Genomic DNA, 23,815 nt, shown 5'->3' with positions numbered 1-23,815 from the left:
CTTTCACGCGCTAGCGTTCCCGGACAACTTCTGCGACCTTCCCGTTCGGCGCAAGGGCGACACGCACGTCCTCGCCCGGAACGTTGTGGAGCAGCCAATGGAGCTTGAGGCGCACGTCCTGGTTCGTCGGGCCAATCACTGATCAGCGGCGTTTCTTCACGAGCAGCTCACCGACGCCTGCAATCTTCCACGCCCCTTCGGCGTCCTTCATAGTGATAGCCCAGACGTGGCTCATACGATACGTCCTCAGGGCGATAACGTCTGGGAGCAGCGAATGCTGGGCTAACGTGTCTCTGAAGTTCTCCACCCAGTACGGGCGGGCCGCGATATCAGCGCGCAAAATCTCTATTTAAAACAAAATGCCCTGTAGGCAGACGTGGCAGAACAACCTGGTAGGAACTGGTATTAGACATGGTATCATCATACGTCCGAACACGGCGGTGGCCGGAAGTGGAATCTCGGCCACGACAGCGGATGTGAAGGTAACTGCATTTATTCTCTCCTTTTGTACGTATGACCTGCACGCGAATAAAAGGAGGAGTCCCGGTAAACAGTACACGCAGTCGACAGGATTCGAGCCTGTGCTGGGAGACCCCAATGGATTTCGAGTCCACCGCATTTACCACTCGGCCACGACTGCGGACGTGAAGTTAACAGTGCATTTGTTCTCTCCTTTTGTACATATGACATGCACGCGAATAAAAAGAGCGAGTCCCGGTAACCAGTACACACAGTCCACAGGATTCGAACCTGTGCTGGGAGACCCCAATGGATATCGAGTCCATCGCCTTAACCACTCGGCCACGACTTTTTTTTCTTTATTGCATGAATAAAACCATCAGCAAAATATCGTAGTTGCCATGCCCCTTGGCAGACAACTGTGCCTAATGGATTTTCATTACAACAAGTTGGTCCATCAGACTCAATACATCATCCGCATAGTCCAGCTGCTTCAGGACTTCTCTTAATTTATACATATTTTCGACAAATTATCACATACCGATCGTGCATCCTAGTCACAATGTCTAAAAGCCATTCTACTCCTCAAAATGCTGTGAAGGCCGAATAACATAATCTGGTCATACTGTGCAACATCACTTTCAGTGGTCAGGTACCGAATTCGGCGCTGTGTCAATGGCAAGTCTTTTTTTAGGGTTCTTCTTTGCAAAACATCCCAGTAGAACACCGCATCCCAACAATCTAGGAACACGTGTTCTACCGTCTCTGGCTTTCTACACAAGAGACAGTTTGAGCCCCAAGGATCAAAAAGGCTTTTTTCCTCTAGCCATGTTTTTAGTGGTAGAGTTCCTGTATGCAATTTGAAAAAGAATGTTTTAACGCCAGGCGCACCAGTCATCTTCTTAACTCGCCTGAAAACGTCTTTTCCAGGGCCTTCACAGTATAAGGTTCTGTATAATAGAGCTGGAAACAACTGCTCAACAAGATCCTTGTATAGTCGCTTCGGCGTTACACGACGACCTTTACTCTCCGGAAGAGATTATCTCTACGAATTCGTTCGCGACTGGACGCCCAAATAAAAACAGCAAAAACACGATGGAACCTTTGGATGTTGTTTCGTGCAAAATATAATACTTTGTTAAATACATTATCCTTGCAACAAGAAAGGTGTTACATACAGTGGCACGCGCGAAAATGGAAAGGTTACGGCCCATCCGCCCTTTCGTCCTGTTCCGCATTTCTTATGCTTTTTCATTCCGGTAATTGGTATTCTCCCATTATTTGTCCAGCGGGACTCCCAAAAAAACTCCGGGAGTTGTAGCCCATCGGACCCCGCCGAACCATTCTGGTTCTAAGTCCCATTGCCCATGCCAGACTCCAAGACATTTGTCTAAATTAACAGCGCTGCCAGTTTGCCTGCAAAACCTTTCATTTATTTGTAACGCTTCTACAACACTTTTGCGGTCTTCACAAAAGAGCGTTACGTCATCAGCGTATGACAGTATTCTCACCTCACAGGCTGCCAACCTAAAACGTCGGATGTTCCCACTCGCAATTATCATCCTACAAAAAGGCTCCAAATAAATTGCAAAAATGACAGGGGGCAGTGGACATCCTTGTGGAACAGATGCCCTTACATCAATTCTTTCATCAATATCCTTTATGACATATTGCAATCGCTTAGCTAACGCTTTCATCAGAATTTTATAATCAAAGTTTGTTAACGTGATCGGTCTATATCCTGTAACCTTTACCAGCTCGGCTGGGTCATCTGTTTTAGGAATTAGGACCGTATGGGCACTGTTAAACGAAGGTGGCAGCCTATCGACCTCAAAACACTCCTTGAAAAGCCCATAAAGCATAGTGGCAAGGTCGTATTTAAAGCTCTTATAAAAGGCCGCACTCAAACCGTCAGGTCCCGGCGACTTTCCGGCATTCAGTTCATCAATTGCTGTCACTATTTCCCCAATACGTAATTCGTTCTGTAGTTCTTCAGTGATCTGATTTCCTAATATTGGCATAAGTGGCAAAAAGTTCTCCTGAAACCCTCCTTCACTTCGTGCTTTGCTTGCAAACAGCTCACGGTAATGTTTCACGAATGCACTCGAAATTCCAGTTTGATCACTCAGGATTTGCCCTTTGTATTCGATAACCGAGATCTCGTTCGAGGGCGCATACCGCTTTTCATCTGAGAGCGCGCGTTTTGTTGCCGTTTCGCCAGTAAGCCATTTTTCCGTGCGTTCTCTTATCGCTGCCCCTCTGTACTTCTGAGCATCTAAAGCTTCTAGCCTAACTTTGACGCCCTTTATATCATGCATGAACATGCCCGGCGTTTGTTCCTCTTCGCGCCCTAAATTTGCCAGAAGCTCTCGCAGTTGCTTTTCTTCTTTTTTTCCCTCATACTTTATTATTCGTGAACGCTCAAAGGCATGAATTTTCACCTCCTGCTTAAAGCGTTCCCAAGATTCAATACATCCTGCTTCACTATAATTAAACTTATCCATGCTTTCCTTGACTTTTCTTAAAAATGTGTCGTCTTCTATAAGCCTTGAGTTTAGCTTCCACATATCCCAGTTCATTTTTGTTTTACGCTGCTTCCTTCCTCCCAGAGTTATCGTAACTAGGCAGTGGTCACTAAAGGACACTTGCTTCACGTCATACTCCTCACAGTAAGGCGACAACTCCGGCGACACGTATATTATAGATACCTCAAGGGCCCTTCAGGGCTTTACATGAGGGCTTTACATTCAGTCGAGTCGTGCGTCGCTACTTCCTTGAAAATGCGTAAAATGCACACGTTTATGACTTTTCGCCAGGTTCATTACGTCCTCTAAGCTGCACTCGTTCAGGACACTCTTAAACAAATCAGCACTCAGGTCTTTTACATCCTTTCCATTTGAACGATCTTTAGGGTCCAAAACGCAATTGAAATCACCCAATAATAGGAGCACTCGACTGCACTTAAGGAACGAACCTAACTGTTCAAAAAACCCGTGGCGTTCCTTTTGTATCGTAGGAGCATAGAGGACAACAACCCTCACCGCGAGTGTTTCGTATGTGTAGTCACACACGATAAACCGCCCCCTTGGACAAGTTGTTATTTGTTCCTCTACTATGCTATGTTTTTCCTCAGGAAAAGACAGCATCCCGCCGACAAACCAGCCGCATGGCTTACACAAACATTGAATCGTGACCGAAAACCGAGCACCGTGTTATCTGTTTGCTGGTCGTCCTCAACTTTTGTTTCTTGAATAGCCGCGATATGTAGATCTAACTCGCCGAACAGTCGGTTCAACTGCACTTGCTTACGCTTCGAGGCAAGTCCTCGTACGTTCAGAGTGCCAACTTTTAGCGGTTTCTTCAAGTAAGCCATAGCGTACACACAGCAAACAAACAACAGTGCTTATAACGCTCACTGCTTCGGTCTCTCGTCGCGAGTAAGCGACGAGGACCTTGACAAGGCTAACTTGCCTTTCTTCGCTCCCTCCCCTCTCCAATGCCTTTCTAACCGATGAAGCTCTGGGTCCGTAGCCGGTGCCTTTTCGTAGTCACGAAGTCGCTAAATGGAAGCAACTGCCGCATCCATCGGCGCCTCGAAGTCGTGGTCGCCTGTAGTGCCCTCCTTCGTTGGCTCTTCTGGCGGAGCAGCAGCATCCACCTTCTCTCCAGTCGTTTCTGCAGGGGGCCACAGGCAGCTCCGGCTGCTTTAAAGCAGGGCCGCCGCCGAGTCCTGAAGGGCGCGGGGCTCCGGCGTTCTCCAGTTCCTCTTGGTCCATAAGCAGCTCGCTTCCGTCGTCTTGCGGCGGAGCAGTACCCGTGGCCACATGCGCGTACGTGCGGACGCATCCTTCCCGTTCGTGTCCGAAGGACCGACACAAGCTGCACCTCGGCGTGCGGCAGTCGCGTCGAATGTGTCCCGTCCTCTTGAACCGTAGGCATATTGATGGACCTCCAGGCACTACCACTAACACTTGCCCTCCGTAAAGCTTGAACATGTGGGGTAAATCATCGATAGAGAGCCCCTCCTTCAGAATCATACGCAATAGCCGGGTTGTCGACTCGGCGTATTCGAAACCCGGACTGTTCCACTGCCCAAGAGTGACATCTGTCACTTCTCCGAACTCTTCAAAAGCCTTCTGCACAGACTCATTCGACACATAGAAGGGCACCCAGTGCACCCCGAAGGCCGACTCAAGTTTGTTGGGTTCAATGACTGCACAATAGCGTTTTTTCACTTCCAGTGCTCCTATCAGCAGTCGTTCCTTGGCTTCCATAGTTCTCAGCTTCAATATTGACACATGTGACATTTGAAAGGGCCCAATGCCACCACGAAGGGTAGAACACCGGCAGTTTCCAATGGCTCGCGAAAATCCTGTATGCGATAAGGCCGCCCGGCAATATCGCAGTGAAGGAAAACCGTAGTCTTCATCGCGTCTCCGGTAGGCAGCGTAGGTAGAACTAAGCGATAGCCCACTGGTGGGCGTCGCTCACTGAAACCTCGGCCAGGCATGACCAATAAAGAAGCGCGCTCAGAGCTTCCCATCACACGTCCTTACGCTGCGGTGACCGGAAGCGGAATGACTCGGCCACGACTGCGGCTGTGAAAGTAACAGTGCATCTGTTCTCTCCTTTTGTTCGTATGACCTGCACGCGAATAAAAAGAGAGATTCCCGGTAACCGGTACACGCAGTCGACAGGATTCGAACCTGTGCGGGGTGACCCCAATAGATTTCGAGCACATCGCCTTAACCACTCGGCCACGACTGCTTTTTTTCTTTATTGCCTGGCTTTGGCCCATAACATTTAACCCAAAAACACTCAACCAAAAACACACAAAACGCTATGTACATACATTGTCGTGGCCAGCCAGCATGAGTCTGTCTTCGTCATGCTAAAATTCACGAAGCATACAGAGCGGCTCTATCCTCGAGAGCCACTCGGGAGGCTCCGCAGAGGCTTTCTGGATGGCCAGAAAGCAGTCCATTTTTTCCCGAAAATAAATTCGGGCAGGTCGTGCGTCTTTGTCACAATATTAGCCTGCCATTCTGGAGCGCCAAATGCAGTGGAGGCCCAAGAGCATTATGAGATCAAATGGTACCCCATCCTCATTGTCAGTGCTTAAATAACGAATTCCCTGCGCGTCAAGTGGTAGCTCTTTCTTTATTGTCCTTTGTAACACATCGCAAAAATAAACCCCTTCCCAGCAATGCAAGAAAACATGGTCTATTGTTTCGGGCTGTTTACAAATTAAGCAGTTCGACCACACGGTAAAAAGAAATCTTTTCCCGACGAAAACTTTTTAACTGGTAGTGTCCCGGCGTGTAAATTAAAAAAGAAGGTCTTTACTCCTGGTGGCACCTGCATTTTCTTCCCCCTTTTTAAAACATCAGCTCCCGGATCTCCACTGTACAAGGCCCTGTACGTGGGCTCTGGGAAAACAATATCACAAATATCATGGTACAACTTTTTTGTTTGAGTTTTATACAAACAATCGCTGGAAAAACGCGCTGAAAGAAACATAACACTTGCTACAATCTTTTTGTAGTAACCAAAAATTCCATCCGACACCTCTTCTGTGAAAACAACAAAATTGGGCAGCAATCGCCGCAGCCTCACCTGGCACACGGTGCGCAAAAACGGGTCTGAAACGTTGCGAAAAAACAAAAAAAAATGGTTCACCAGCTGCCTTAAACAGAGGTGCCCTAGCCTCAGGCCCCCGTTTTTTACCCGCCGGAACAGGTTCGTTCGGCTGCAACATTCAAATACGGAAGCCCATATAAAGACAAGACGGCAAAAATCCGGTGTAGCTTTTGAAGGTTCACCCGAGAGCAATGCAAAACCTGCGTGACATACCAGAGCTTGCTAATAAAAAAAAGGTTGCAGACTGTAGCTTTGGCGAGGTTGGTGCCTTTCTGTTTTCCAGCTCTGTCACGTGCTTCTTTAGTTTGCTCTTTCCAATACTCCTCGCTTTCACCATAAGCTTAGAGCGGAACGCCCAAATACTTGTCCGGGGTCATCGCCCACGGTACGTTGGCGAAATGGTCCGGGTGGGATGGCCACCATCCATGCCAGAGTGTGAGGCATTTGGACCAATTAACCCCGCTACCGGTGACTCCGCTGAACTGGCCTTCACACCCGACAGCTTCGCTTATGCTCCCCTGATCAACTGTGAATACTGCAACGCCATCTGCATAAGCCAGCAGGTTAACTTCAGCTGCTTGTAACCTATAGCCATTAATCCTATTGTTTTCTATTATTTTCCTACACAGCGTTTCAATGTAAATACAAAATAAGAGAGGGCTGAGGGGGCAGCCCTGACGCCCCGAACGCTGCACGCTAATGGGGCCCCCCAGACACTAGTTAGCGATCAATCTTGTCGTGAAGTTTCGATACGCCAGGGCTACACCCTCGCGGATAAGTGAACCGACATTGACATGGTCTAAAACGGAAAACAATACTTCATGAGAAACAGAATCAAAAGCTTTTTCGAGATCAATCCGAAGCATGGCCACTCGCCCATTAATGTCATCGCAGCATTCAAGTACACTGCGCGCTTTGTGAATGTTGGAAAAAATCGATCGCCCTTTTATTGCACATGTCTGGTGAGGTCCAACAATATCCGATATCACTGTCTGCAGTCTTCGCGCCAATACCTTCTTAAAGGTTTTGTAGTCCACATTAGTGAGTGCTATTGGTCGATATGCGGTAGCAGATTGTAATTTCTCTATATCATCAGTTTTCGGTATGAGTACTGTATGGTAAGTCCCAAAATACGGAGGCAAAAAGTTTATTCTATAAGCTTCATTAAACATTGTACACAGCCCCGGGCAATTTCATGCTTAAATTCTGTATAAAATGCCGCACTGAATCCGTCTGGTCCTGGGGATTTTCCGAAGTTTAATTCATCTATCGCGTGCTCTACTTCGTTTTCAGTTATTGCAAGTCCCATTTTCGTTTTCTTTTCTTCGTGGCATTGCACCAAGAAACTGATTCTTAAATGCGACTGCGTCTACCGGATGCCATGAAAAAAGCCTCTCGTAGAATTCTTTAAAGGCTGCTTCGATGTGGTCAGTGTCTGCCGATAAGATACCCTCCATTCTATTTTATCGATGTGATTTCTTTTAGCGTGGGCTTTTTCTAAACCGAGAGCACGTTTTGATGGCGCTTCGCCAGCAGCTGTGTTTTCCGCCCTCGCCCTCATCTGTGCTCCGCGATAACGCCGTTCTTCTATAAGCTCTATCTTTTGCTTGGTTTTCCTGACATCTTCTATTCATTTCCCAGGCGCTTTGCATTCCTGCTTCAGCAACATTTGCAGCAGTGCCCTTAACTCAGCTTCGTCTTGTTTTTCCTTATATCGGATACAAGTGGCCCTTTCTATTGCTTTGATATTTAAAGATTCTTTGCTTAGCTCCCACTGTTGCCATATCTTCAGGTTCTTGCACGGGTTTATTTTCCCTATTTCATCCTTTACTGCTCGGTAGTACACATCGTCGCGAAGAAGCGTGTTGTTTAGATTCCACATATCCCATGAAAATGCCTTGCTTCGCTTGACACTTCCGAGGCAGCACTCAACTAAACAGTGGTCTGAGAAGGACACTCCCACAACTTTGTACTGGCTGCATACAGGGGCAAGGTCAACTGATATATAAATGCGGTCCAGCCGTGCATGGCTTGAGCCCTGAAAATGGGTGAATTTCACTGCCCGCGCACCCTCAAGCCATTCAACCACATCCTCGAGGTTCCCGTTATCAATAATTCTGATCAACACTTCAGTGCTCCTGTCTCGGAACCCACGGATGCTTGACTTATCGCGCTCATTTAGGACAGAATTGAAGTCGCCTAAGACGATGAGCTGCCTCTCCGTGCGAACGCGCTCTTGGAGGCTTTGTAAAAAAACAACTCTTTCCTCTACCACATTCGGTGCATACACGACAACAATGCGCCACTCAATGCTATTCAGTGAAAAGTCAAGGACAATACACCGGCCAGACACACACGAAAAATGAGCTTGCACCTCTAGCCCCGGGATCTTCTTTACAAAGAGCATGCAACCAGCCGATGTCCCCACTGCATGACTGACGACAGCAAAAAATCTAGCCGTGAAACGTCGCACCATGCTGTCGGTTCCTTCGTTGCCGTCCACTTTCGTCTCTTGCACGGCCAATACATCTATCTCGTGCTCCGTAATAAGTCGATACACCTGGCCTTGTTTTTTCCTGGTCGCCAGGCACCGGACATTTAGCGTAGCAACTTTAAAGGCGGAGGCAGGAGCCATTTTAACTCAAAAGGAAGGACCCAACAGCATGGTGCTTACCTCCCACGTCTAGCGCGCGGCTAGACGCCACTGTTGCCGCCGGTATCATCCGGCGGAAGAACATCGGCCTGCTCGAGGAGTACCTTGTCGCCGGCCCGCTTGTCATCCGAAAGGTTCGGGCGCGGCCGGAGCTTCGGACGCCGGGATTGAGAGGTCTTCGCAGGGGGTTCCTCGACGCCGGGCGCTACCACCTTGTCCCCTTCGGGGCTGGTCTGGTCGTGGGGACGCATCGCCGGGGTGGTGACGGGGGGCGTGACGCTAGTTGTGCGGGCGCCGCTCTTCCCGTGGTCGTCCTCGTTCGGGTCGTTTGACTGGACGGCCTCGGGCTCTGTTGGGCTAGCCCCGTTCCCAGCTGTCACGTTATCGGCACCGAGGGAGTCTGCCGTCGGCGGTTGGCTCGCTGGTTTGTCGGCCGCCTTGCTGCTATCCCCGGAGCTCACACACGTGGCAAGCGTCGAAGCCGACTTGCCCGCCTCGTCCGTGCCAGTCGCTGCTTCCTCCTCCTCGGCGACGTCCATGAGTTCCGCGGTGTCGTTCGCCTTTCCGGTACCCGACGCGTAGGTACGGACGCAGTCCGCGTCCGCGTGTCCATAGCGCCGGCACTGGGAACACCTGGGCACCTTGCAGTCGCGGCGAACGTGGCCCGTGCCGTGACAACGCAAGCACTGCATCGGTCGCCCGGGCACAACCACGAGGGCCAGCTCACCGGCTACTCGCAACTGGTGTGGCAAATCATCCACCTTCATTCTCGGCTTCAACTTGAGTAGCACGGTCCTGGTGGTTGAGCCTTTCTCCTTCATCCCTTGGACGCGCCAACGCTCCCGCGTCACCTCCGTCACGTTTCCGAACGCCGAGAAAGCAGTCCGGATGTCTTCGTCGGCCACACCGTGCAGCATCCAGTGCAGGCACAGCATTACCTGCTGATCCTCCGGGTCCAAAATGATGCACCGGCGTCCTTTCACTTGTACCTCTTTTAACGCAGCAAGTTTTTTTCGTGGCTTCAGCACTGCTGAACGTCACCGCCCACACATGATTAATCTGATACGCCCCCAACGCCACGACGTCGGGGAGTGCACCAGCGTTGGCGTGGGCGTCCCGAAAATCTTCCACCCTGTACGGCCTCGCTCGCACGTCACAGTGCAGAATCACCGTGTTCACCACAAAACGTGCGGTTGGCAGAGTAGGAAGAACAATCTCGTACTCGTTTTCTGCGTCGGCAGCAAACCTGTTTCCGCGGCCAGCAAGGGCCAAGGGCCGCTATCGCCGCTCCGCCGGAGCTCATGATTCTGCGTCCGCACCGAACGGTTGCCGGAAGTAGAATCCACGCGGCCACGACTGCGGATGTGAAGGTAACAGTGCATTTGTTCTCTCCTTGTCTACGTATGACCTGCACGCGAATAAAAAGAGAGCGTCCCGGTAGCCAGTACATGCAGTCGACAGGATTCAAACCTGTGCGGGGAAACCCCAATGGATTTCGAGTCCATTGCCTTAAACACTCGGCCACGACTGCTTTTTTTTTTATTGCCGACTTCGACATCAAAACAGACACTATGAACGATAAAAACGTGTCAGCACACCTGTGCATGACACGGTATGTTAAAATTTTTTCAGTCTTACCAAACCGTCAAGCACAACAATCAAATTTTGCTGTTCAGGGAGGGCCTTATACACTTCTTTGAACCTCACACCATTTTGAATGAAATGTTCCCGTACAGGTTTGACTTTTTCATCTGCATGTGTTCAACTACATTCTGGTTTTCCACAAGCTGTGAAGGCACAGGAGCATTATTGCATCAAATGGGAAATCATCTGTTCTGTGAAATGGCAAAAATTTTATTCTACATGCATCTAGTGGCAGCTCTTTTTTTAAAGTTCTCTGAAGGACATCCCAGAAAAAAATGTGATCCCAACAGTCCAAAAACGCATGTTCAATGGTTTCAGGCTTGTGGCACAGGACACAGTTTGTTGACCAAGGGACCAAAAGACCTTTATCGTAATATGCATGATTCACTGGTAAGGTAGTAGTGTGGAGTTTAAAGAAAAAGGATTTGATCGTTGGTAATATTGGCATCTTCTTAACTCTTTTAAGTACATCGACTTCTGGGCCTGCACTGTGTGACAGATATATCGGTACAGGAAGCACTGTTTGTACTAAGTCCACGTACGTTTTTTCTTTACATTACACAAACACTGCACGGAAAACCGAACATGCAGCATTCTGTACGCGAGGACAACTTTTTTAAGGTACCCTCTTATCGCACCATTTGCATTTACCGAAGAACTTACAAGAAAGTCAGGGAGAAGTCGACACAGCCGAACTTGCATTACAGTCCGGAGGAAGACATCATTTTGATCCCTAAGGTATATGAAACGCGAGACAACTTGTCTCAAAAATAAGTGCGCCAGGCCATGCCCACCTTTCTTCACAGAAAGAGACAAGTTCGGTCGACTCGTCCGTTCCCAGGTCGAAGCCCAAGTAAACACCGCAAAAACACGATGAAGTTTTTGAACGCTTGCCCTGTAAGCACTCAGTACATTGCCTGTAAGCACTCATCCTGCCTGCGAAGAACGCGAGAGCACAGAAAAACCAAAAGAAAAGCGGGCTGCTGTCCCATACGTAGCGGGAATTAGCGAAGCGCTTGCACGTATTTTCCGCAAGCATGGAGTCGACATCGCGCACGTCCCCGCTGGCAAGGTGCGAACAGAACTGGTGAATGTGAAGGACAAGCTCCCTTGTGAAAGATTTCCAGGTGTTGTGTATGAGATCGACTGCGCCGATTGCTCATCAATATATATCGGTGAAACAAAGGACTTCAGGAGACGCCTGAGAGAGCACCAGAACGACGTCCTAAATCAGAAAGCAGCATCTTACGCCATCGCCGAGCATGTGCAAGAATCCGGCCATGAGATTAACTGGGATCAAGTAAATATATTGACAACAGAAAAGAACACATCAGCACCGCAGAATATTGAGTCCCTTATCATACAGACATCGTCTAACACATTAAAAAGGAACGACGGGACTCTACATCCTATCTATGCTAAATAATTAAAAACGCTACTGGGTGCTACAAAAGAACGGGTCCGTGCGCTGATTGCTTCATAGTGAACAAGGGAGCCGTAGTGCTCCCGAAACGTCTTTTCATCTTTTGACTTTGGCCAGTGACCAGGAATCTCCATCAGTACATTCATCACATACCACACTTTAGCGGTAAAGAACAGGTTACATATAGTGGCACGTGAAAACATCGATAATTGTCTTCCTTGAAATGCATCACTTCGTTCCTTGGCCCTCGATGCTTGGTGATGCCAGTACGGATCTGGGTCGCGGTAAGAGTCAAGGTGTACTCCTAAATACAACGCTGGAGTGGTAGACCAGCGCATTCGACCACGCCAGAACCCTTTACTTTTTTCCCAGTGGATCTGGGCCCCAGTGCAGCTACAAAATTTATGCACTACGTTTGATACCTCAGAAATACTTTCTGTATTTGCACAAAAGACAGCTATATCATCTGCATAAGCCAAGATTTTTACGTGCCCTGATTGTAGCCTGAAACCCGTTATGCTTTCATTATTCCGGATGGCCAAGCAAAGTGGCTCAAGGTAGGCCGCGAATAGCAATGGCGACAGGGGACAACCCTGCCTTACAGAAGATCGCACTTGCAGTCTGCCAGTGAGTTCGCCGTTAACAACAATCTGAGTCGTACAGTTTGCGTATGCCTTTCTAACACCCTCCATTATTATTTGACCAACATTTGCATGTTCTAATACGGCAAACAGGACATCGAGAGACACACGGTCAAATGCTTTTGCCAGATCTAATTGTATCATCGCCACTCGGTCATCAAAACAATCGCAGCATTCTAGTATGGACCGCGCCACGTGTATGTTAGTAGCAATACTTCGACCTTTTATGCCACACGTTTGGTGCGTGCCTACAAGCGATGTCATAACACTCTGCAATCTCTTCGCCAAAACTTTCATGAAAATCTTGTAGTCTACGTTGGTGAGGCTTATCGGGCAATAAGACCCCACCATCAGCAGCTTTTCAGGGTCATCGGTTTTAGAAATGAGCCCTATGTGGGAAGTTGTGAAGAACAGCGGAACACGTTTTTTCTCATAACTTTCAACGAGAATGATTTGCAGAATCCGGGCAAGGGCACTTTTGAAAGCTTTGTAAAAAGCTGCTCCCAAGCTGTCAGGGCCAGGAGCTTTACCGGTTGGCAAAGCATCTATCGCGTCCTCTATTTCATGCACAGAAATCGCCTGTTTAAGCCGTGTTTTGACTTCCACGTCAAGTTTAGGCATAAGTGGTAAGAATTCGCTATGGAAGTCTCTTCTGGCTTTTCGCGAATGACTCAGCATATCTTTGAAGTGATCACAGATTGCGTCCTTCACTTCACCACTGTCCGCCGAAATCCCTGCCCCAGTGTTTATGTCGTGTTTGCTTTCGGCACGAGCACGAGTATCGTTTTTCATCAGATATTTCTCGCTTTGTTGGTGTTTCCCCTGCCCATAGCTGCTCAGTTCGAGCTTGAATTACTTCCACAGTGTACTTATTGGCGTCTATTTTTTCCAGCTGGGCTTTGACATCCCCGGAATTAAATAAATCATGTGCCAGGTTGGGCGCTTTCTATACACGTGAGGTATTCAAGCTGTTCACGAAGTTGTCTTTCCTTTTGTTTTTCGGCATATTTCCACTGCGTACTTTTTTCGATCGCTCTTATTTTTGCCGTTTGCTTAAACTCCTCCCACTATGCAGCGAAGCTCTATGGTTGCGCTTTAATTATCTTCTCTACCTCTTGCTCTACTTCCTTAACAAATCCTTCGTCCTCCAACAACTTCTTATTTACCTTCCATAAATGCCAATTAAACCGCTTTTTGCTTTGCTGCCTACCAAAGTGTGTATTCACTAGAGCGTGGTCACTGGAAGCAACAGGTCTGACTTCATACAAGGTGCATAGTGAAACAAGTTCTGCCGACATATACACTCTGTCCAATCGGGCATTCCCCATTCCCCTAAAAATGTGTATACCGTGTACCAGTGCCATTTGTGAAAACAGTTCCAATATCTTCGAAATCGTGGCCATGGACCAATTCGTTCAAGACCTTAGCACTCTTATCTCTCACAAAATACCTTTTTTCACGATCGGCAGCTTGACAGACGCAATTGAAATCACCTAGTAGGATCATCACCTTGTCACGCTTAAGGTAGGTCTCAAAGCGGTCAAGAAACACTCTTCGCTCGGACTCTGCATTTGGTGCATATACGCACAAACTCTGAACTCAAGGCCGCAGCACAAAAAATAAACGACAAGGAGACGGCCGCTATCACACGAGAAAAGTGACTGCACCGTAATGCCGAGATTATTGCGAAGAAAAAGTACGCAGCCACCCGAGGCACTTACAGATTGACACACACACATACATCGAAGTGAGCACGGAAAAAGGACACCATACGTTCTGTACCTCCTTGGCTTTCAATTTTCGTTTCTTGAATTGCAACTGCGTGCAGATCGTTGTCTAGAAGAAGGTCACTGAGCTGGCATTGTCGCCTTCTTGCTCCAAGGCCTCGCACGTTTAAAGTGGCTACACGTAGTGCTTCACTTAAGATAATGGCCATCTCGAAAAAAAAACGGCTTATTTTATGGTGCCTGCCATCGCGCCACACCGCCAACATCCCTAGACACCAGAGCGGGCTCTAGGCATGAAACTACGGAGACGGTTTCCCCGCCTGCCATGTTTCGGACGAAGTGTTCGGCCGCGGCTTCAAGGTCGGTCGCCTCGTACCTGCTGCTTTGGACGGCGGCTGTATTCGGCTTTGCCGTCCTGGTGAAGCGCCGTGTTGTCGCCGTCGTCGTGCGGGCGCTTTCCCGCCGCCAGGCTAGCCGCTCCAGAAGACATGTCCATGCTCTCAGGGTCAGGAGGAATGTAAGGAGCCCCATTAACCACTGAGGATTTCCCCCTCGCCCTCCGACCTCGGGAGCACTTCCTGACGAGGCGCTGGTTCACGTATTGTGACGCCCGCATCAGCAACAACTTTCTCCTGTTGCGGTGTCTCCAAGGTTTTCTTTGCCTCGCCCGCTGCTTTCTCAGTCGTAGTGGCAGACGTCTCTTCCATATCCGCCGCGTCCATGAACAAGGCTGCAGCGTCCTGGGTGTTCGTGGACCCGGTGACTTTTGCGTAGGTGCGCTCGCACTGGCTGTCCTCGTGGCCGAACCGCCGGCACGCACCGCACCACGGTATGCGGCACTCCCGGCGAATGTGGCCCGTGCCACGGCAGCGAAGGCAGAGCGGAGCCCTCCCCGGCACGACCACGAGAGCCAGCTCACCGGCGACGCTCACCTGGTTTCGGAATGTCATCGAGCTTCACTCCCGGTTTCAGCTTCAGGGTGACAAGCCTTGTAGTAGAGCCTCTGTCTCCCATACCCTGCACTCGCCGCCGCTCGCGGGCAACGTCAGTCACCTTGCCGAATGCCGCGAAGGCGAGTTTCACGTCGTCGTCCGGAAAGCTGTGCAAAAGCAAGTGCACTTTCATGCGCACATCTGGGTTAGCTGGGTCGATGACGGGACACCGGCACTTTGTCGCGACCAGCTCACCAGCGCTCACAATTTTTTCACTGCGTCTTCATCCTTAAACGTAACCGCCCACACGTGGTTCATCCTGCGGGCTCCGACGGCGATGAGTTCCGGCAGGAGCGATAACTCAGCCAGAACATCGCGGAAATCTTCCACCCGGTACGGGCGTGCCCTGATATCACAGTGCAAAACAAATATCCGCAAAGAAACGCTCTTAAGGCAAACTCGGTAAAACTACCAGGTATTCAGAAACTGTCGAAGAAACAGCACCACAAGACCTGTTGCCGCGGCCCAGCTGGTCCGCCGACACCGCTCCGACGGTGCTCATGATAACGTTCGCTAGCGCGGCCGGAAGTGGAATCCCTCTGCCACTGAGCTATAGCGGCTCTTCACTCGGCCACGACTGCGGATGTGATGGTAACAGTGCATTTTTTCTCTCTTTTTGTACGTATGACCAACACGCGAATAAAAGGAGACGGTGCCGGTAACCAGTACACGCAGTCGACCGGATTCGAACCTGTGCGGGGAGACCGCAATGGATTTTAAGTCCATCGCCTTAACTACTCGGCCACGACTGCGGATGTGAAGGTAACAGTGCATTTGTTCTCTCCTTTTCTGCATATGACCTGCACGCGAATAAAAAGAGAGAGTCTCGGTAACTAGCACACGCAGTCGACAGGATTCGAACCTGTGCGGGGAGACCCCAATGGATTTCAAGTCCATCGCCTTAACCACTCGGCCACGACTGCGGATGTGAAGGTAACGGTGCATTTGTTCTCTCCTTTTCTGCGTATGACATGCACGCCAATAAAAAGAGAGTCTCGGTAACCAGCACGCACAGTCGCACAGTCGCACAGTCGCACAGTCGCACAGTCGCACAGTCGCACAGTCGCACAGTCGCACAGTCGCACAGTCGCACAGTCGCACAGTCGCACAGTCGCACAGTCGCACAGTCGCACAGTCGCACAGTCGCCAGGATTCGAACCTGTGCGGGGAGACCCCAAATGATTTCAAGTCCATCGCCTTAACCACTCGGCCACGACGGCCTTTTTTTCTTTATTGCCGATCTTACATGCTAAAACAAAAGTAGAAATGATAAAAACAGCAGCAGCCTACTTGGCTGACACGGGAGAGGTTAAAATCTTCTCAAGACAACTAAGTCGTCCAGAACAGAGGTCCATTCGGGCAGTTCAGCTTGCGCACGATAGACTTCTCTCCGGATCACAACATTTTCACTAAAGTTTTCTCTCATCGAACGGACATTAACATCGGCATGTCGCACTTGCATTCGTGTCCTCCAAAGGCTGTGGAGACCCAAGAGCATGATTACATCATATGGCACTCCTCCTTCGTTTGTGATCGGCAAAAACTGATGCCGTATGGATGCAGGAGAAAATCTTTTTTCACGGTCCCTTGGAGGACATCCCAATGAAAAATTGGGTCCCAACATTCAAGAAACACGTCCTCTACCGTTTCAGGCTTTTTGCCTAGTAGGCAGTTGGTCGTCCATGGGACGAAAATCCCTTTTTCATGCAGCCACGTCTTAACAGGAAGTGTGTTACAATGTAAATTAAAGAAGAATATTTTTACGGTTGGTTTAACCGGCATTCTTTTAATTCGTTTTAAGACGTCTTGTCCTGGGCCTCCACGGTGCGGTAAACGATAAATGGGAATCGGCTGCATTTTTTCCACAAGATTCTTATACAGCTCTTTTTTGGAAACATTACAAAAGTACTCAAGTGAAAAACGCGCTTACAGTAGTCGAAAAGAAAGTACAACTTCTCGCATGTACCCATTGACAGCACCGCACATACCTTCACGGCATGAGACAACGATTTCTGGAGGAGTCTCTGCAACCTTACTTGGATAACAGTCCGCAGAAAAGGATCCCTTTGATCTCGGAGAAAGATAAAACGCGACACAACTTCGCGCAAGAATAGGTGCACGAGGCCGAGCCCTCCTCGTTTAACCGAAAGAAACAAATTGGTACGGCTAGTTCTCTCCCAGGTTGACGCCCAAATAAACACAGCACACACGCGATGCATCTTTTGTATGCTGGCCCGACTCGCACACATGACATTCATCATGTACCACATTTTCGAAACAAGGAAAAGGTTGCAGATGGAGGCGCGTGAAAACATTGATAACTGCCTCACTTGCCATGCATCTGCTTTCTCCCTCGCCCTTGAGCATTGCTCCTTCCAACTTTCACTTCATTCTCGATAACAGTTAAGGGGGACGCCGAGATATTGCGTTGGCAGGTAAGACCATCGCAGCCGGGAGAAGTGATCAGGCCTCGTTTCCCAGTCACCGTGCCAAAATCCAGAGCTCTTGTCCCAGTTTACCATACACCCTGTTTGCTTACAAAATTTATCAACTATACTGATCACTTCAGTAATGCTGGCTGGATTGGAACAAAAGACTGCGATATCGTCCGCGTAAGCGAGGATTTTGACATGTGCCGACTGCAATCGAAAGCCTGAGATGCGGTCACTTTTGGCAATAGCTAAACATAGTGGCTCTAGGTATGCCGCAAACAAAAGGGGCGACAGCGGGCATCCCTGCCTTACTGACGAACGCACTGCCAGCCTATCTGTGAGGTCACCATTTAGAACAATGCGCGTGGTACAGTTTGCATATGCCATTCTGACGCCTTCTGTGATAATGCGGGCAACGTTACCGTGCTCTAATATTTGAAAAAGTACACCATGTGACACCCGATCAAAGGCTTTTGCCAAATCGAGCTGCATCAGAGCAATGCGGTCCCCCATCGCATCACAGCATTCCAATACAGAACGTGCGACGTGTACATTCGTGGCAATGCTGCGTCCTTTAATTCCGCAAGTCTGGTGCGGTCCAACCAATTTTGTTATTACGCACTGAAATCTCCTAGCTAGGACCTTCATGAATATTTTGTAGTCAAAGTTGGTGAGGCTTATCGGGCGATAGGACCCCACCAACAAACGCTTCTCTGGGTCATCTGATTTTGGGATCAACGCAACGTGCGATGTGGTGAATGACAGCGGTACTTGCACACGTTCATACGCCTCATCCAGCACTCTTAGCAGTAAGTGAGCGACTATGGGCTTAAATGTTTTGTAAAACTCTGCGCCCAGCCCATCAGGTCCTGGAGATTTACCGGTCTGTAAGTCCTCAATTGCGGATTCTATTTCGTTCTCAGTTATGGGTACCTCAAGTCTCTCCTTTACATTATCCTCAAGTCTTGGCATGAACGACAAAAATCTAAAGAGAGAGCATCACCAGTCTCTCTTACTTGGCCAAGAAGGTCGTTGAAGTACTTTTGAAATGACTGCTGGATTACATTGGCATCACATGAAATTTCAGCACCATTTCTTATCTGCCCGATTTCTTTCTGTCTAGCGTACCGCTTTTCATTTGTTAAGGCTCGCTTTGTCGGTGTTTCACCGGCCCACAGTTTTTGTGCCCTTGCGCGTATAACTGCTGCTTTATACCTTTCGCTGGCAAGTGTTTCAAACTGGCTTTTCAGATCCCTTATATCTTTTGCATATCTGCCGGGCTCAGAGCTTTCCATGCTTAATAAAAACTGCAGTTGCTCGCGCGCTGCTTTTTCTTCTTGTTTTTTTTTGTGTCGGTTGGAGCAACTCTTTTCTATGGCTTTACTTTTTAGCCACTCTTTGAAGTCTTCCCACTGAACGGCAAAAAGACTGGGCCGCTCCTCGAGCAGCCTCTGCATTTCATTTACGATATCTTTTAAAAATCCCTCGTCCTCCAAGAGTTTGGCATTGAATTTCCAGAGATCCCAGTTGAAGCGCGTGCACCTTTCTTTCACACCGAAGCTTCCTATCACAAGACAATGATCACTAAACGCCACAGGTTCAACTTTGTAACCTGTGCAAAGGGTGCACAAGTTCAACAGATGCATAAATTCTATCCAATCTGGCATGACTATCACGTTGAAAGTGTGTGTATAGTGGTTTATTAGCGCAGGTAAATATGCTGCCAATATCCTCTAAGCTGTTGTCATTAACCAAAGCGTTTAATAATTGTGCACTCCTATCACGCACAGGTGGACGCCTCATTCGATCGGCAGCGGCACACACACAGTTGAAATCGCCCAAAAGCAACAGCACTTTATCACAAACAATGTAAGACTTCAATCTGTTAAAAAATTCTTGTCGTTCCGAGTCAATGTGCGGTGAATACACGGATATAATGCACCAGTATAACTTCGAAAAAGAAAAGTCAACTACAAGAAGGCGTCCACTTGGACAAGAAAAAATCGACTCCACACTGATGCCTAAATTATTGCGCAGAAAAAGGGCGCACCCACCTGAGGTGCCAACAGAATTGCAAACACAGACATTAAAGAACGCACTAAAGGTGGACACCATACGCCCAGTAAACTCCTCACTTTCAGTCTTCGTCTCCTGTACAGCTACGATGTCCAGCGCATTGTCAGCAAGAAGACGATTAAGTTGGCATTGGCGCCTACTGAGCACCAAGACCCCTCACATTCAATGTTGCTATGCGCAAAGCTGTGTCAAGTTTCATCGCCATGCGTGAGGAATAGCTTACATATGATGTAAAGTGCCCACCATAACAGACGAAACACTTCTAGACTCACAGTGTGGTCTGTGCGGCGTCGCCAATCCATTAGTCCGTTTGCAGGCACCGGAAAAACCGCTAGGCAGTCCTCCGCCGGCCGTTCCAGACCTTGGCGCTACCTCTGCTTGGTACTTCCACCCAGAACCGCGGAAAACAGGAACACACACAAACACATTGCAGCGCTATGGAGGCGGCTTCCCCGCCTGCCGTGTCTCGGCCGCAAAGTTGGGCCGTGGTTTCAAAAACGAGCGCCGAACTCCCGGGGATTTCGACGGTGGCTCGTCAGCGCCAGCGCCTACCTGTGGCTTTTCACCGACGCTTTCCTCGTGGAAGAGCTTCCCAGCTATGAGGCCGGCAGCCTCCTGACTGAAATCCATGGCCTCGCTGTTGTCCGGACCTACGTTATCGGGGCTTTCAACAACAGCTCCCGCCGCTTCCTTCTGCGTGCTCACGGGTTCTGTTGGAAGGTCACGCTGCACTGGTACGTCCGCCTCAACTGCGGTGGACGTCGTCGCCCCTTGCTTCGAAAGGCGCGCCAACGTAGGTCCATCCCGTGTCGCTGGCTGCCCAGTTTCACGGGCCGCGTCCTCCGCGTCCGCCTCGTCGATTAGCAGCTCAGCCGTGTCTTCACTGGTCCCGGGGCCAGCATTGCTCGCATAAGTGCGGGCACATTGGCCGTCTTCGTGGCCGAACCGTCGGCAGGCTCCGCAACGCGGGACTCGACACTCTTTTCGGATGTGGCCCGTATTGCGACAGCGTAGGCATAACGGGGGCCGGCCTGGTACGACGACCAGCGCCAACTCACCGCTAACGTTCAGCTGGTGCGGCAAGTCGTCCAGCTTAACTAATAATAATAATAATAATAATAATAATAATAATTGGTTTTGGGGGAAAGGAAATGGCGCAGTATCTGTCTCATATATCGTTGGACACCTGAACCGCGCCGTAAGGGAAGGGTAAAGGAGGGAGTGAAAGAAGAAAGGAAGAGAGGGGTGCCGTAGTGGAGGGCTCCGGAATAATTTCGACCACCTGGGGATCTTTAACGTGCACCGACATCGCACAGCACACGGGCACCTTAGCGTTTTTCCTCCATAAAAACGCAGCCGCCGCGGTCGGATTGGAACGTGGGAACTCCGGATCAGTAGTCGAGCGCCCTAACCACTGAGCCACCGCGGCGGGGCCGAGCTTAACTCCTGCTTTCAATTTCAGTGTGGCGAGCCTCGTTGTCGAGCCCATTTTTAGCACACCCCGCACTCGCCAACGCTCTCGAGCGATTTCCGTGACTTTCTCTTACGGAGCAAAGGCAGCACGTACGTCTTCGTCTGGTACGTTGTGCAGCAGCCAGTGCAGCTTCAGTCGCACATCCTGATTGGTCGGGTCAATAACCAGGCAGCGGCTTTCTTTCACAAGCATTTCACCGACGCTCAACATCTTCGTTACGGCTTCGGAATCCTTGAGAGTGACTGCCCAGACGTGGCTCATCCGATACGCCCCCAGGGCAATAACATCGGGGAGAAGCGCGTGCTGAGCTAGGGCATCCCGGAAATCCTCAACCCGGTACGGGCGGGTTCTGATATCGGCGTGCAAAAAAACTGTATTTACAACGAAACGCCCTGTAGGCAATCCTGGCAGAACAGCCTGGTAAGCATTTTCCTCATCAGTAAACCTGTTACCGCGGCCAGACATGGCCGCTGACATGGCCGTCATCACACGTCTGTCACGCTCGGTGGCCGGAAGTAGAATCTCTCGGCCACGACTGCGGATGTGAAGGTAAGAGTGCATTTGTCCTCTCCTTTTCTGCGTATGACCTGCACGCGAATAAAAAGAGAGAGTCTCGGTAACCAGCACACGCAGTCGACAGGATTCGAACCTGTGCGGGGAGACCCCAATGGATTTCATGTCCATCGCCTTATCCACTCGGCCACGATTGCGGATGTGAAGGTGACAGTGCATTTGTCCTCTCCTTTTCTGCGTATGACCTGCACGCGAATAAAAAGAGAGAGTCTCGGTAACCAGCACACGCAGTCGACAGGATTCGAACCTGTGCGGGGAGACCCCAATGGATTTCAAGTCCATCGCCTTATCCACTCGGCCACGACTGCTTTTTTTTCTTTATTGCATGGAAGAACTTCTGTAGAAAGGAGGAAACTTCAATCAGACTAGTTCGCGTCTCCAGTTACCGGGCTGCTTAATATGAGCCCCCCATAGCCCTAACTCACCACTGCATCCCCATCAAAACATCAAAATTCAGGGAGGCACATACAAGCATCTAGGCACGGCAGCCAGCTTGGAGGTTCGTCGCGAGCAGCATATACACTCCTCACCAACGCACACTGTTCCCGAAACACAGATTTGGACGATCTTGGTGGCTCGGCATGTCTGTCCATCATACGGGTTTTCCAAAGACTGAATAGTCCCATCAACACAAACACGTCATAAGGCACAACAGAGTTTTTGTCAACAGGCAGAAATCTAATAGTGTATGGTGTAATTTCAATGTCCTTCTTAAGAGTTCGTTGTAGTATGTCCCAAAAGAACATGGCATCACGGCACAGGATGAAGCAATGATCAATTGTCTCAGGCACGTTACACAGACGACAATTCACATTCCAGGGTACAAACATCCCCTTGTCATTAAGAAATGTCTTGAGAGGCAGCGTCGCTGTGTGTAGTTTGAAAAAGAACGTTTTAGCGGCTGCCTGAATGCACATCCGCCTAACACGCTTTAGAACACTGATGTCCAAAGACCCCAAATAAGGCTGCCGATACAATGGTGTAGGGAACAAAGACTCAGTGAGAGCCTGGGTCATCTGCTTTCTCGAGAGGCTATACAGGTAATCTAAAGAGAAGCGCACAGTGAGAAAATTGAAAGTGTCAGCAACCTCCTTAAGAAATCGCCATAAAGTCCCCTCACGAGCCTGCACAGTCGGTGCGAATAAGTAAGGCAAATGAAAACTAAGCCGCCTAATGAGCACAGCTACCAGAAACGGGTCGTTTGCCGATTTGAAAAAGAAAAAACGGGAAACGAGTTGATGCACGAACAGGTGAACAAGGCCCACTCCACCACCCTCTAAGGGAAGGAACAAGTTGTCACGCCTCATCGGCTCCCATTGAGAGCGCCAAACGAATGCTGCAAATATTCTATGTATTGCTTGCACCTTCCTCCTCGCACAATGCAGGACTTGAAGGACATACGCGAGCTTTGCAAACAAAAAAATGTTACAGACCTGTGCCCTCGCAAACACTGAGAGTTCGCTACCCATCCAAGCCTGTGTTTGCCGCCGTAGAGTTACAGTTTGTGAATCCCAGTAGGCTGTACTGTTGCGAACTTGGTGCAGCGGAACGCCTAGGTACTCAAGAGGGCTACAGTTCCAGCATATACCACCGAACTGGCTTGGCCTAGTTCCCCAATGACCCAACCAAAAGCCTTTGGATTTCTCTAAATTAAGAGCCGCGCCTGATACATCGCAGAACTATTTAGTCAAGTTTAGAGCCTCGAGTACACTCTTTTTGTCAGAACAAAAGAGGGCGACATCATCAGCGTAAGCTAAAACTTTAACTTCACATTGAGCCAGAGAGAAACCGCGGATAGCTGCGCTGTTAATTATACTGAGACAGAGGGGTTCCAGATATAGGGCAAACATCAATGGAGACAGTGGACATCCTTGACGAACAGATGCTTCTAGTGGTACTGGTTTCGTTAGCTCCTGATTAACAATAACCCTTGTATAGGAGTTCTTATAGCACAGCCTTATGCCTTTGAGCAAGACGTCACCAATATTTGCATACTCCAAGACCGCGAACAAGAAATCGTGCCGAACTTTATCAAACGCCTTAGCCAAGTCAATTTGAATCAGAGCTACTTGGCCTATCTC

The 23,815-nt window shown here is 49.3% G+C and overlaps 1 protein-coding gene, 8 non-coding genes and 1 pseudogene across 9 annotated transcripts; all 10 read right to left on the bottom strand.

Moving 5' to 3' along the window:
* Positions 1-558: 558 nt before the first annotated feature.
* On the bottom strand, positions 559-640 carry TRNAS-CGA (transfer RNA serine (anticodon CGA)). Its single transcript has one exon. It is a non-coding gene; the product is annotated as a tRNA-Ser (tRNA).
* A 4,504-nt stretch (positions 641-5,144) lies between these two features.
* TRNAS-CGA (transfer RNA serine (anticodon CGA)) lies at positions 5,145-5,226 on the bottom strand. The gene has a single exon. It is a non-coding gene; the product is annotated as a tRNA-Ser (tRNA).
* Positions 5,227-10,201: 4,975 nt separating this feature from the next.
* On the bottom strand, positions 10,202-10,283 carry TRNAS-CGA (transfer RNA serine (anticodon CGA)). Its single transcript has one exon. It is a non-coding gene; the product is annotated as a tRNA-Ser (tRNA).
* A 4,434-nt stretch (positions 10,284-14,717) lies between these two features.
* On the bottom strand, positions 14,718-21,647 carry LOC144123796 (uncharacterized; annotated as a pseudogene).
* TRNAL-UAA (transfer RNA leucine (anticodon UAA)) lies at positions 15,850-15,931 on the bottom strand. The gene has a single exon. It is a non-coding gene; the product is annotated as a tRNA-Leu (tRNA).
* TRNAS-UGA (transfer RNA serine (anticodon UGA)) lies at positions 16,021-16,102 on the bottom strand. Its single transcript has one exon. It is a non-coding gene; the product is annotated as a tRNA-Ser (tRNA).
* On the bottom strand, positions 16,318-16,399 carry TRNAS-UGA (transfer RNA serine (anticodon UGA)). Its single transcript has one exon. It is a non-coding gene; the product is annotated as a tRNA-Ser (tRNA).
* On the bottom strand, positions 21,647-23,203 carry LOC144123795 (uncharacterized). The gene is made up of 2 exons (XM_077656544.1): positions 22,489-23,203; positions 21,647-21,696 (listed from the first exon to the last, which is right to left on the bottom strand). Exons 1-2 carry the CDS (start codon positions 23,201-23,203, stop codon positions 21,647-21,649), a joined length of 765 nt encoding a protein of 254 aa, XP_077512670.1.
* TRNAS-UGA (transfer RNA serine (anticodon UGA)) lies at positions 21,790-21,871 on the bottom strand. The gene has a single exon. It is a non-coding gene; the product is annotated as a tRNA-Ser (tRNA).
* On the bottom strand, positions 21,961-22,042 carry TRNAS-UGA (transfer RNA serine (anticodon UGA)). Its single transcript has one exon. It is a non-coding gene; the product is annotated as a tRNA-Ser (tRNA).
* Positions 23,204-23,815: the final 612 nt, after the last annotated feature.

This window comes from Amblyomma americanum, chromosome 3, assembly GCF_052857255.1.
Source record: "Amblyomma americanum isolate KBUSLIRL-KWMA chromosome 3, ASM5285725v1, whole genome shotgun sequence".
Taxonomy (NCBI): Eukaryota; Metazoa; Arthropoda; class Arachnida; order Ixodida; family Ixodidae; genus Amblyomma; species Amblyomma americanum.
This window is presented reverse-complemented; position numbering and strand designations above follow the sequence as displayed.

Coding starts and splice junctions, on each gene's coding strand:
- LOC144123795 (XM_077656544.1), bottom strand. CDS start 23,203: ATGGGTAGCGAACTCTCAGTGTTTGCGAGGGCACAGGTCTGTAACATT. Junction 21,697..22,488: donor TCATTGCTTCATCCTGTGCC/GTGATGCCATGT, acceptor TCACATCCGCAG/TCGTGGCCGAGAGATTCTAC.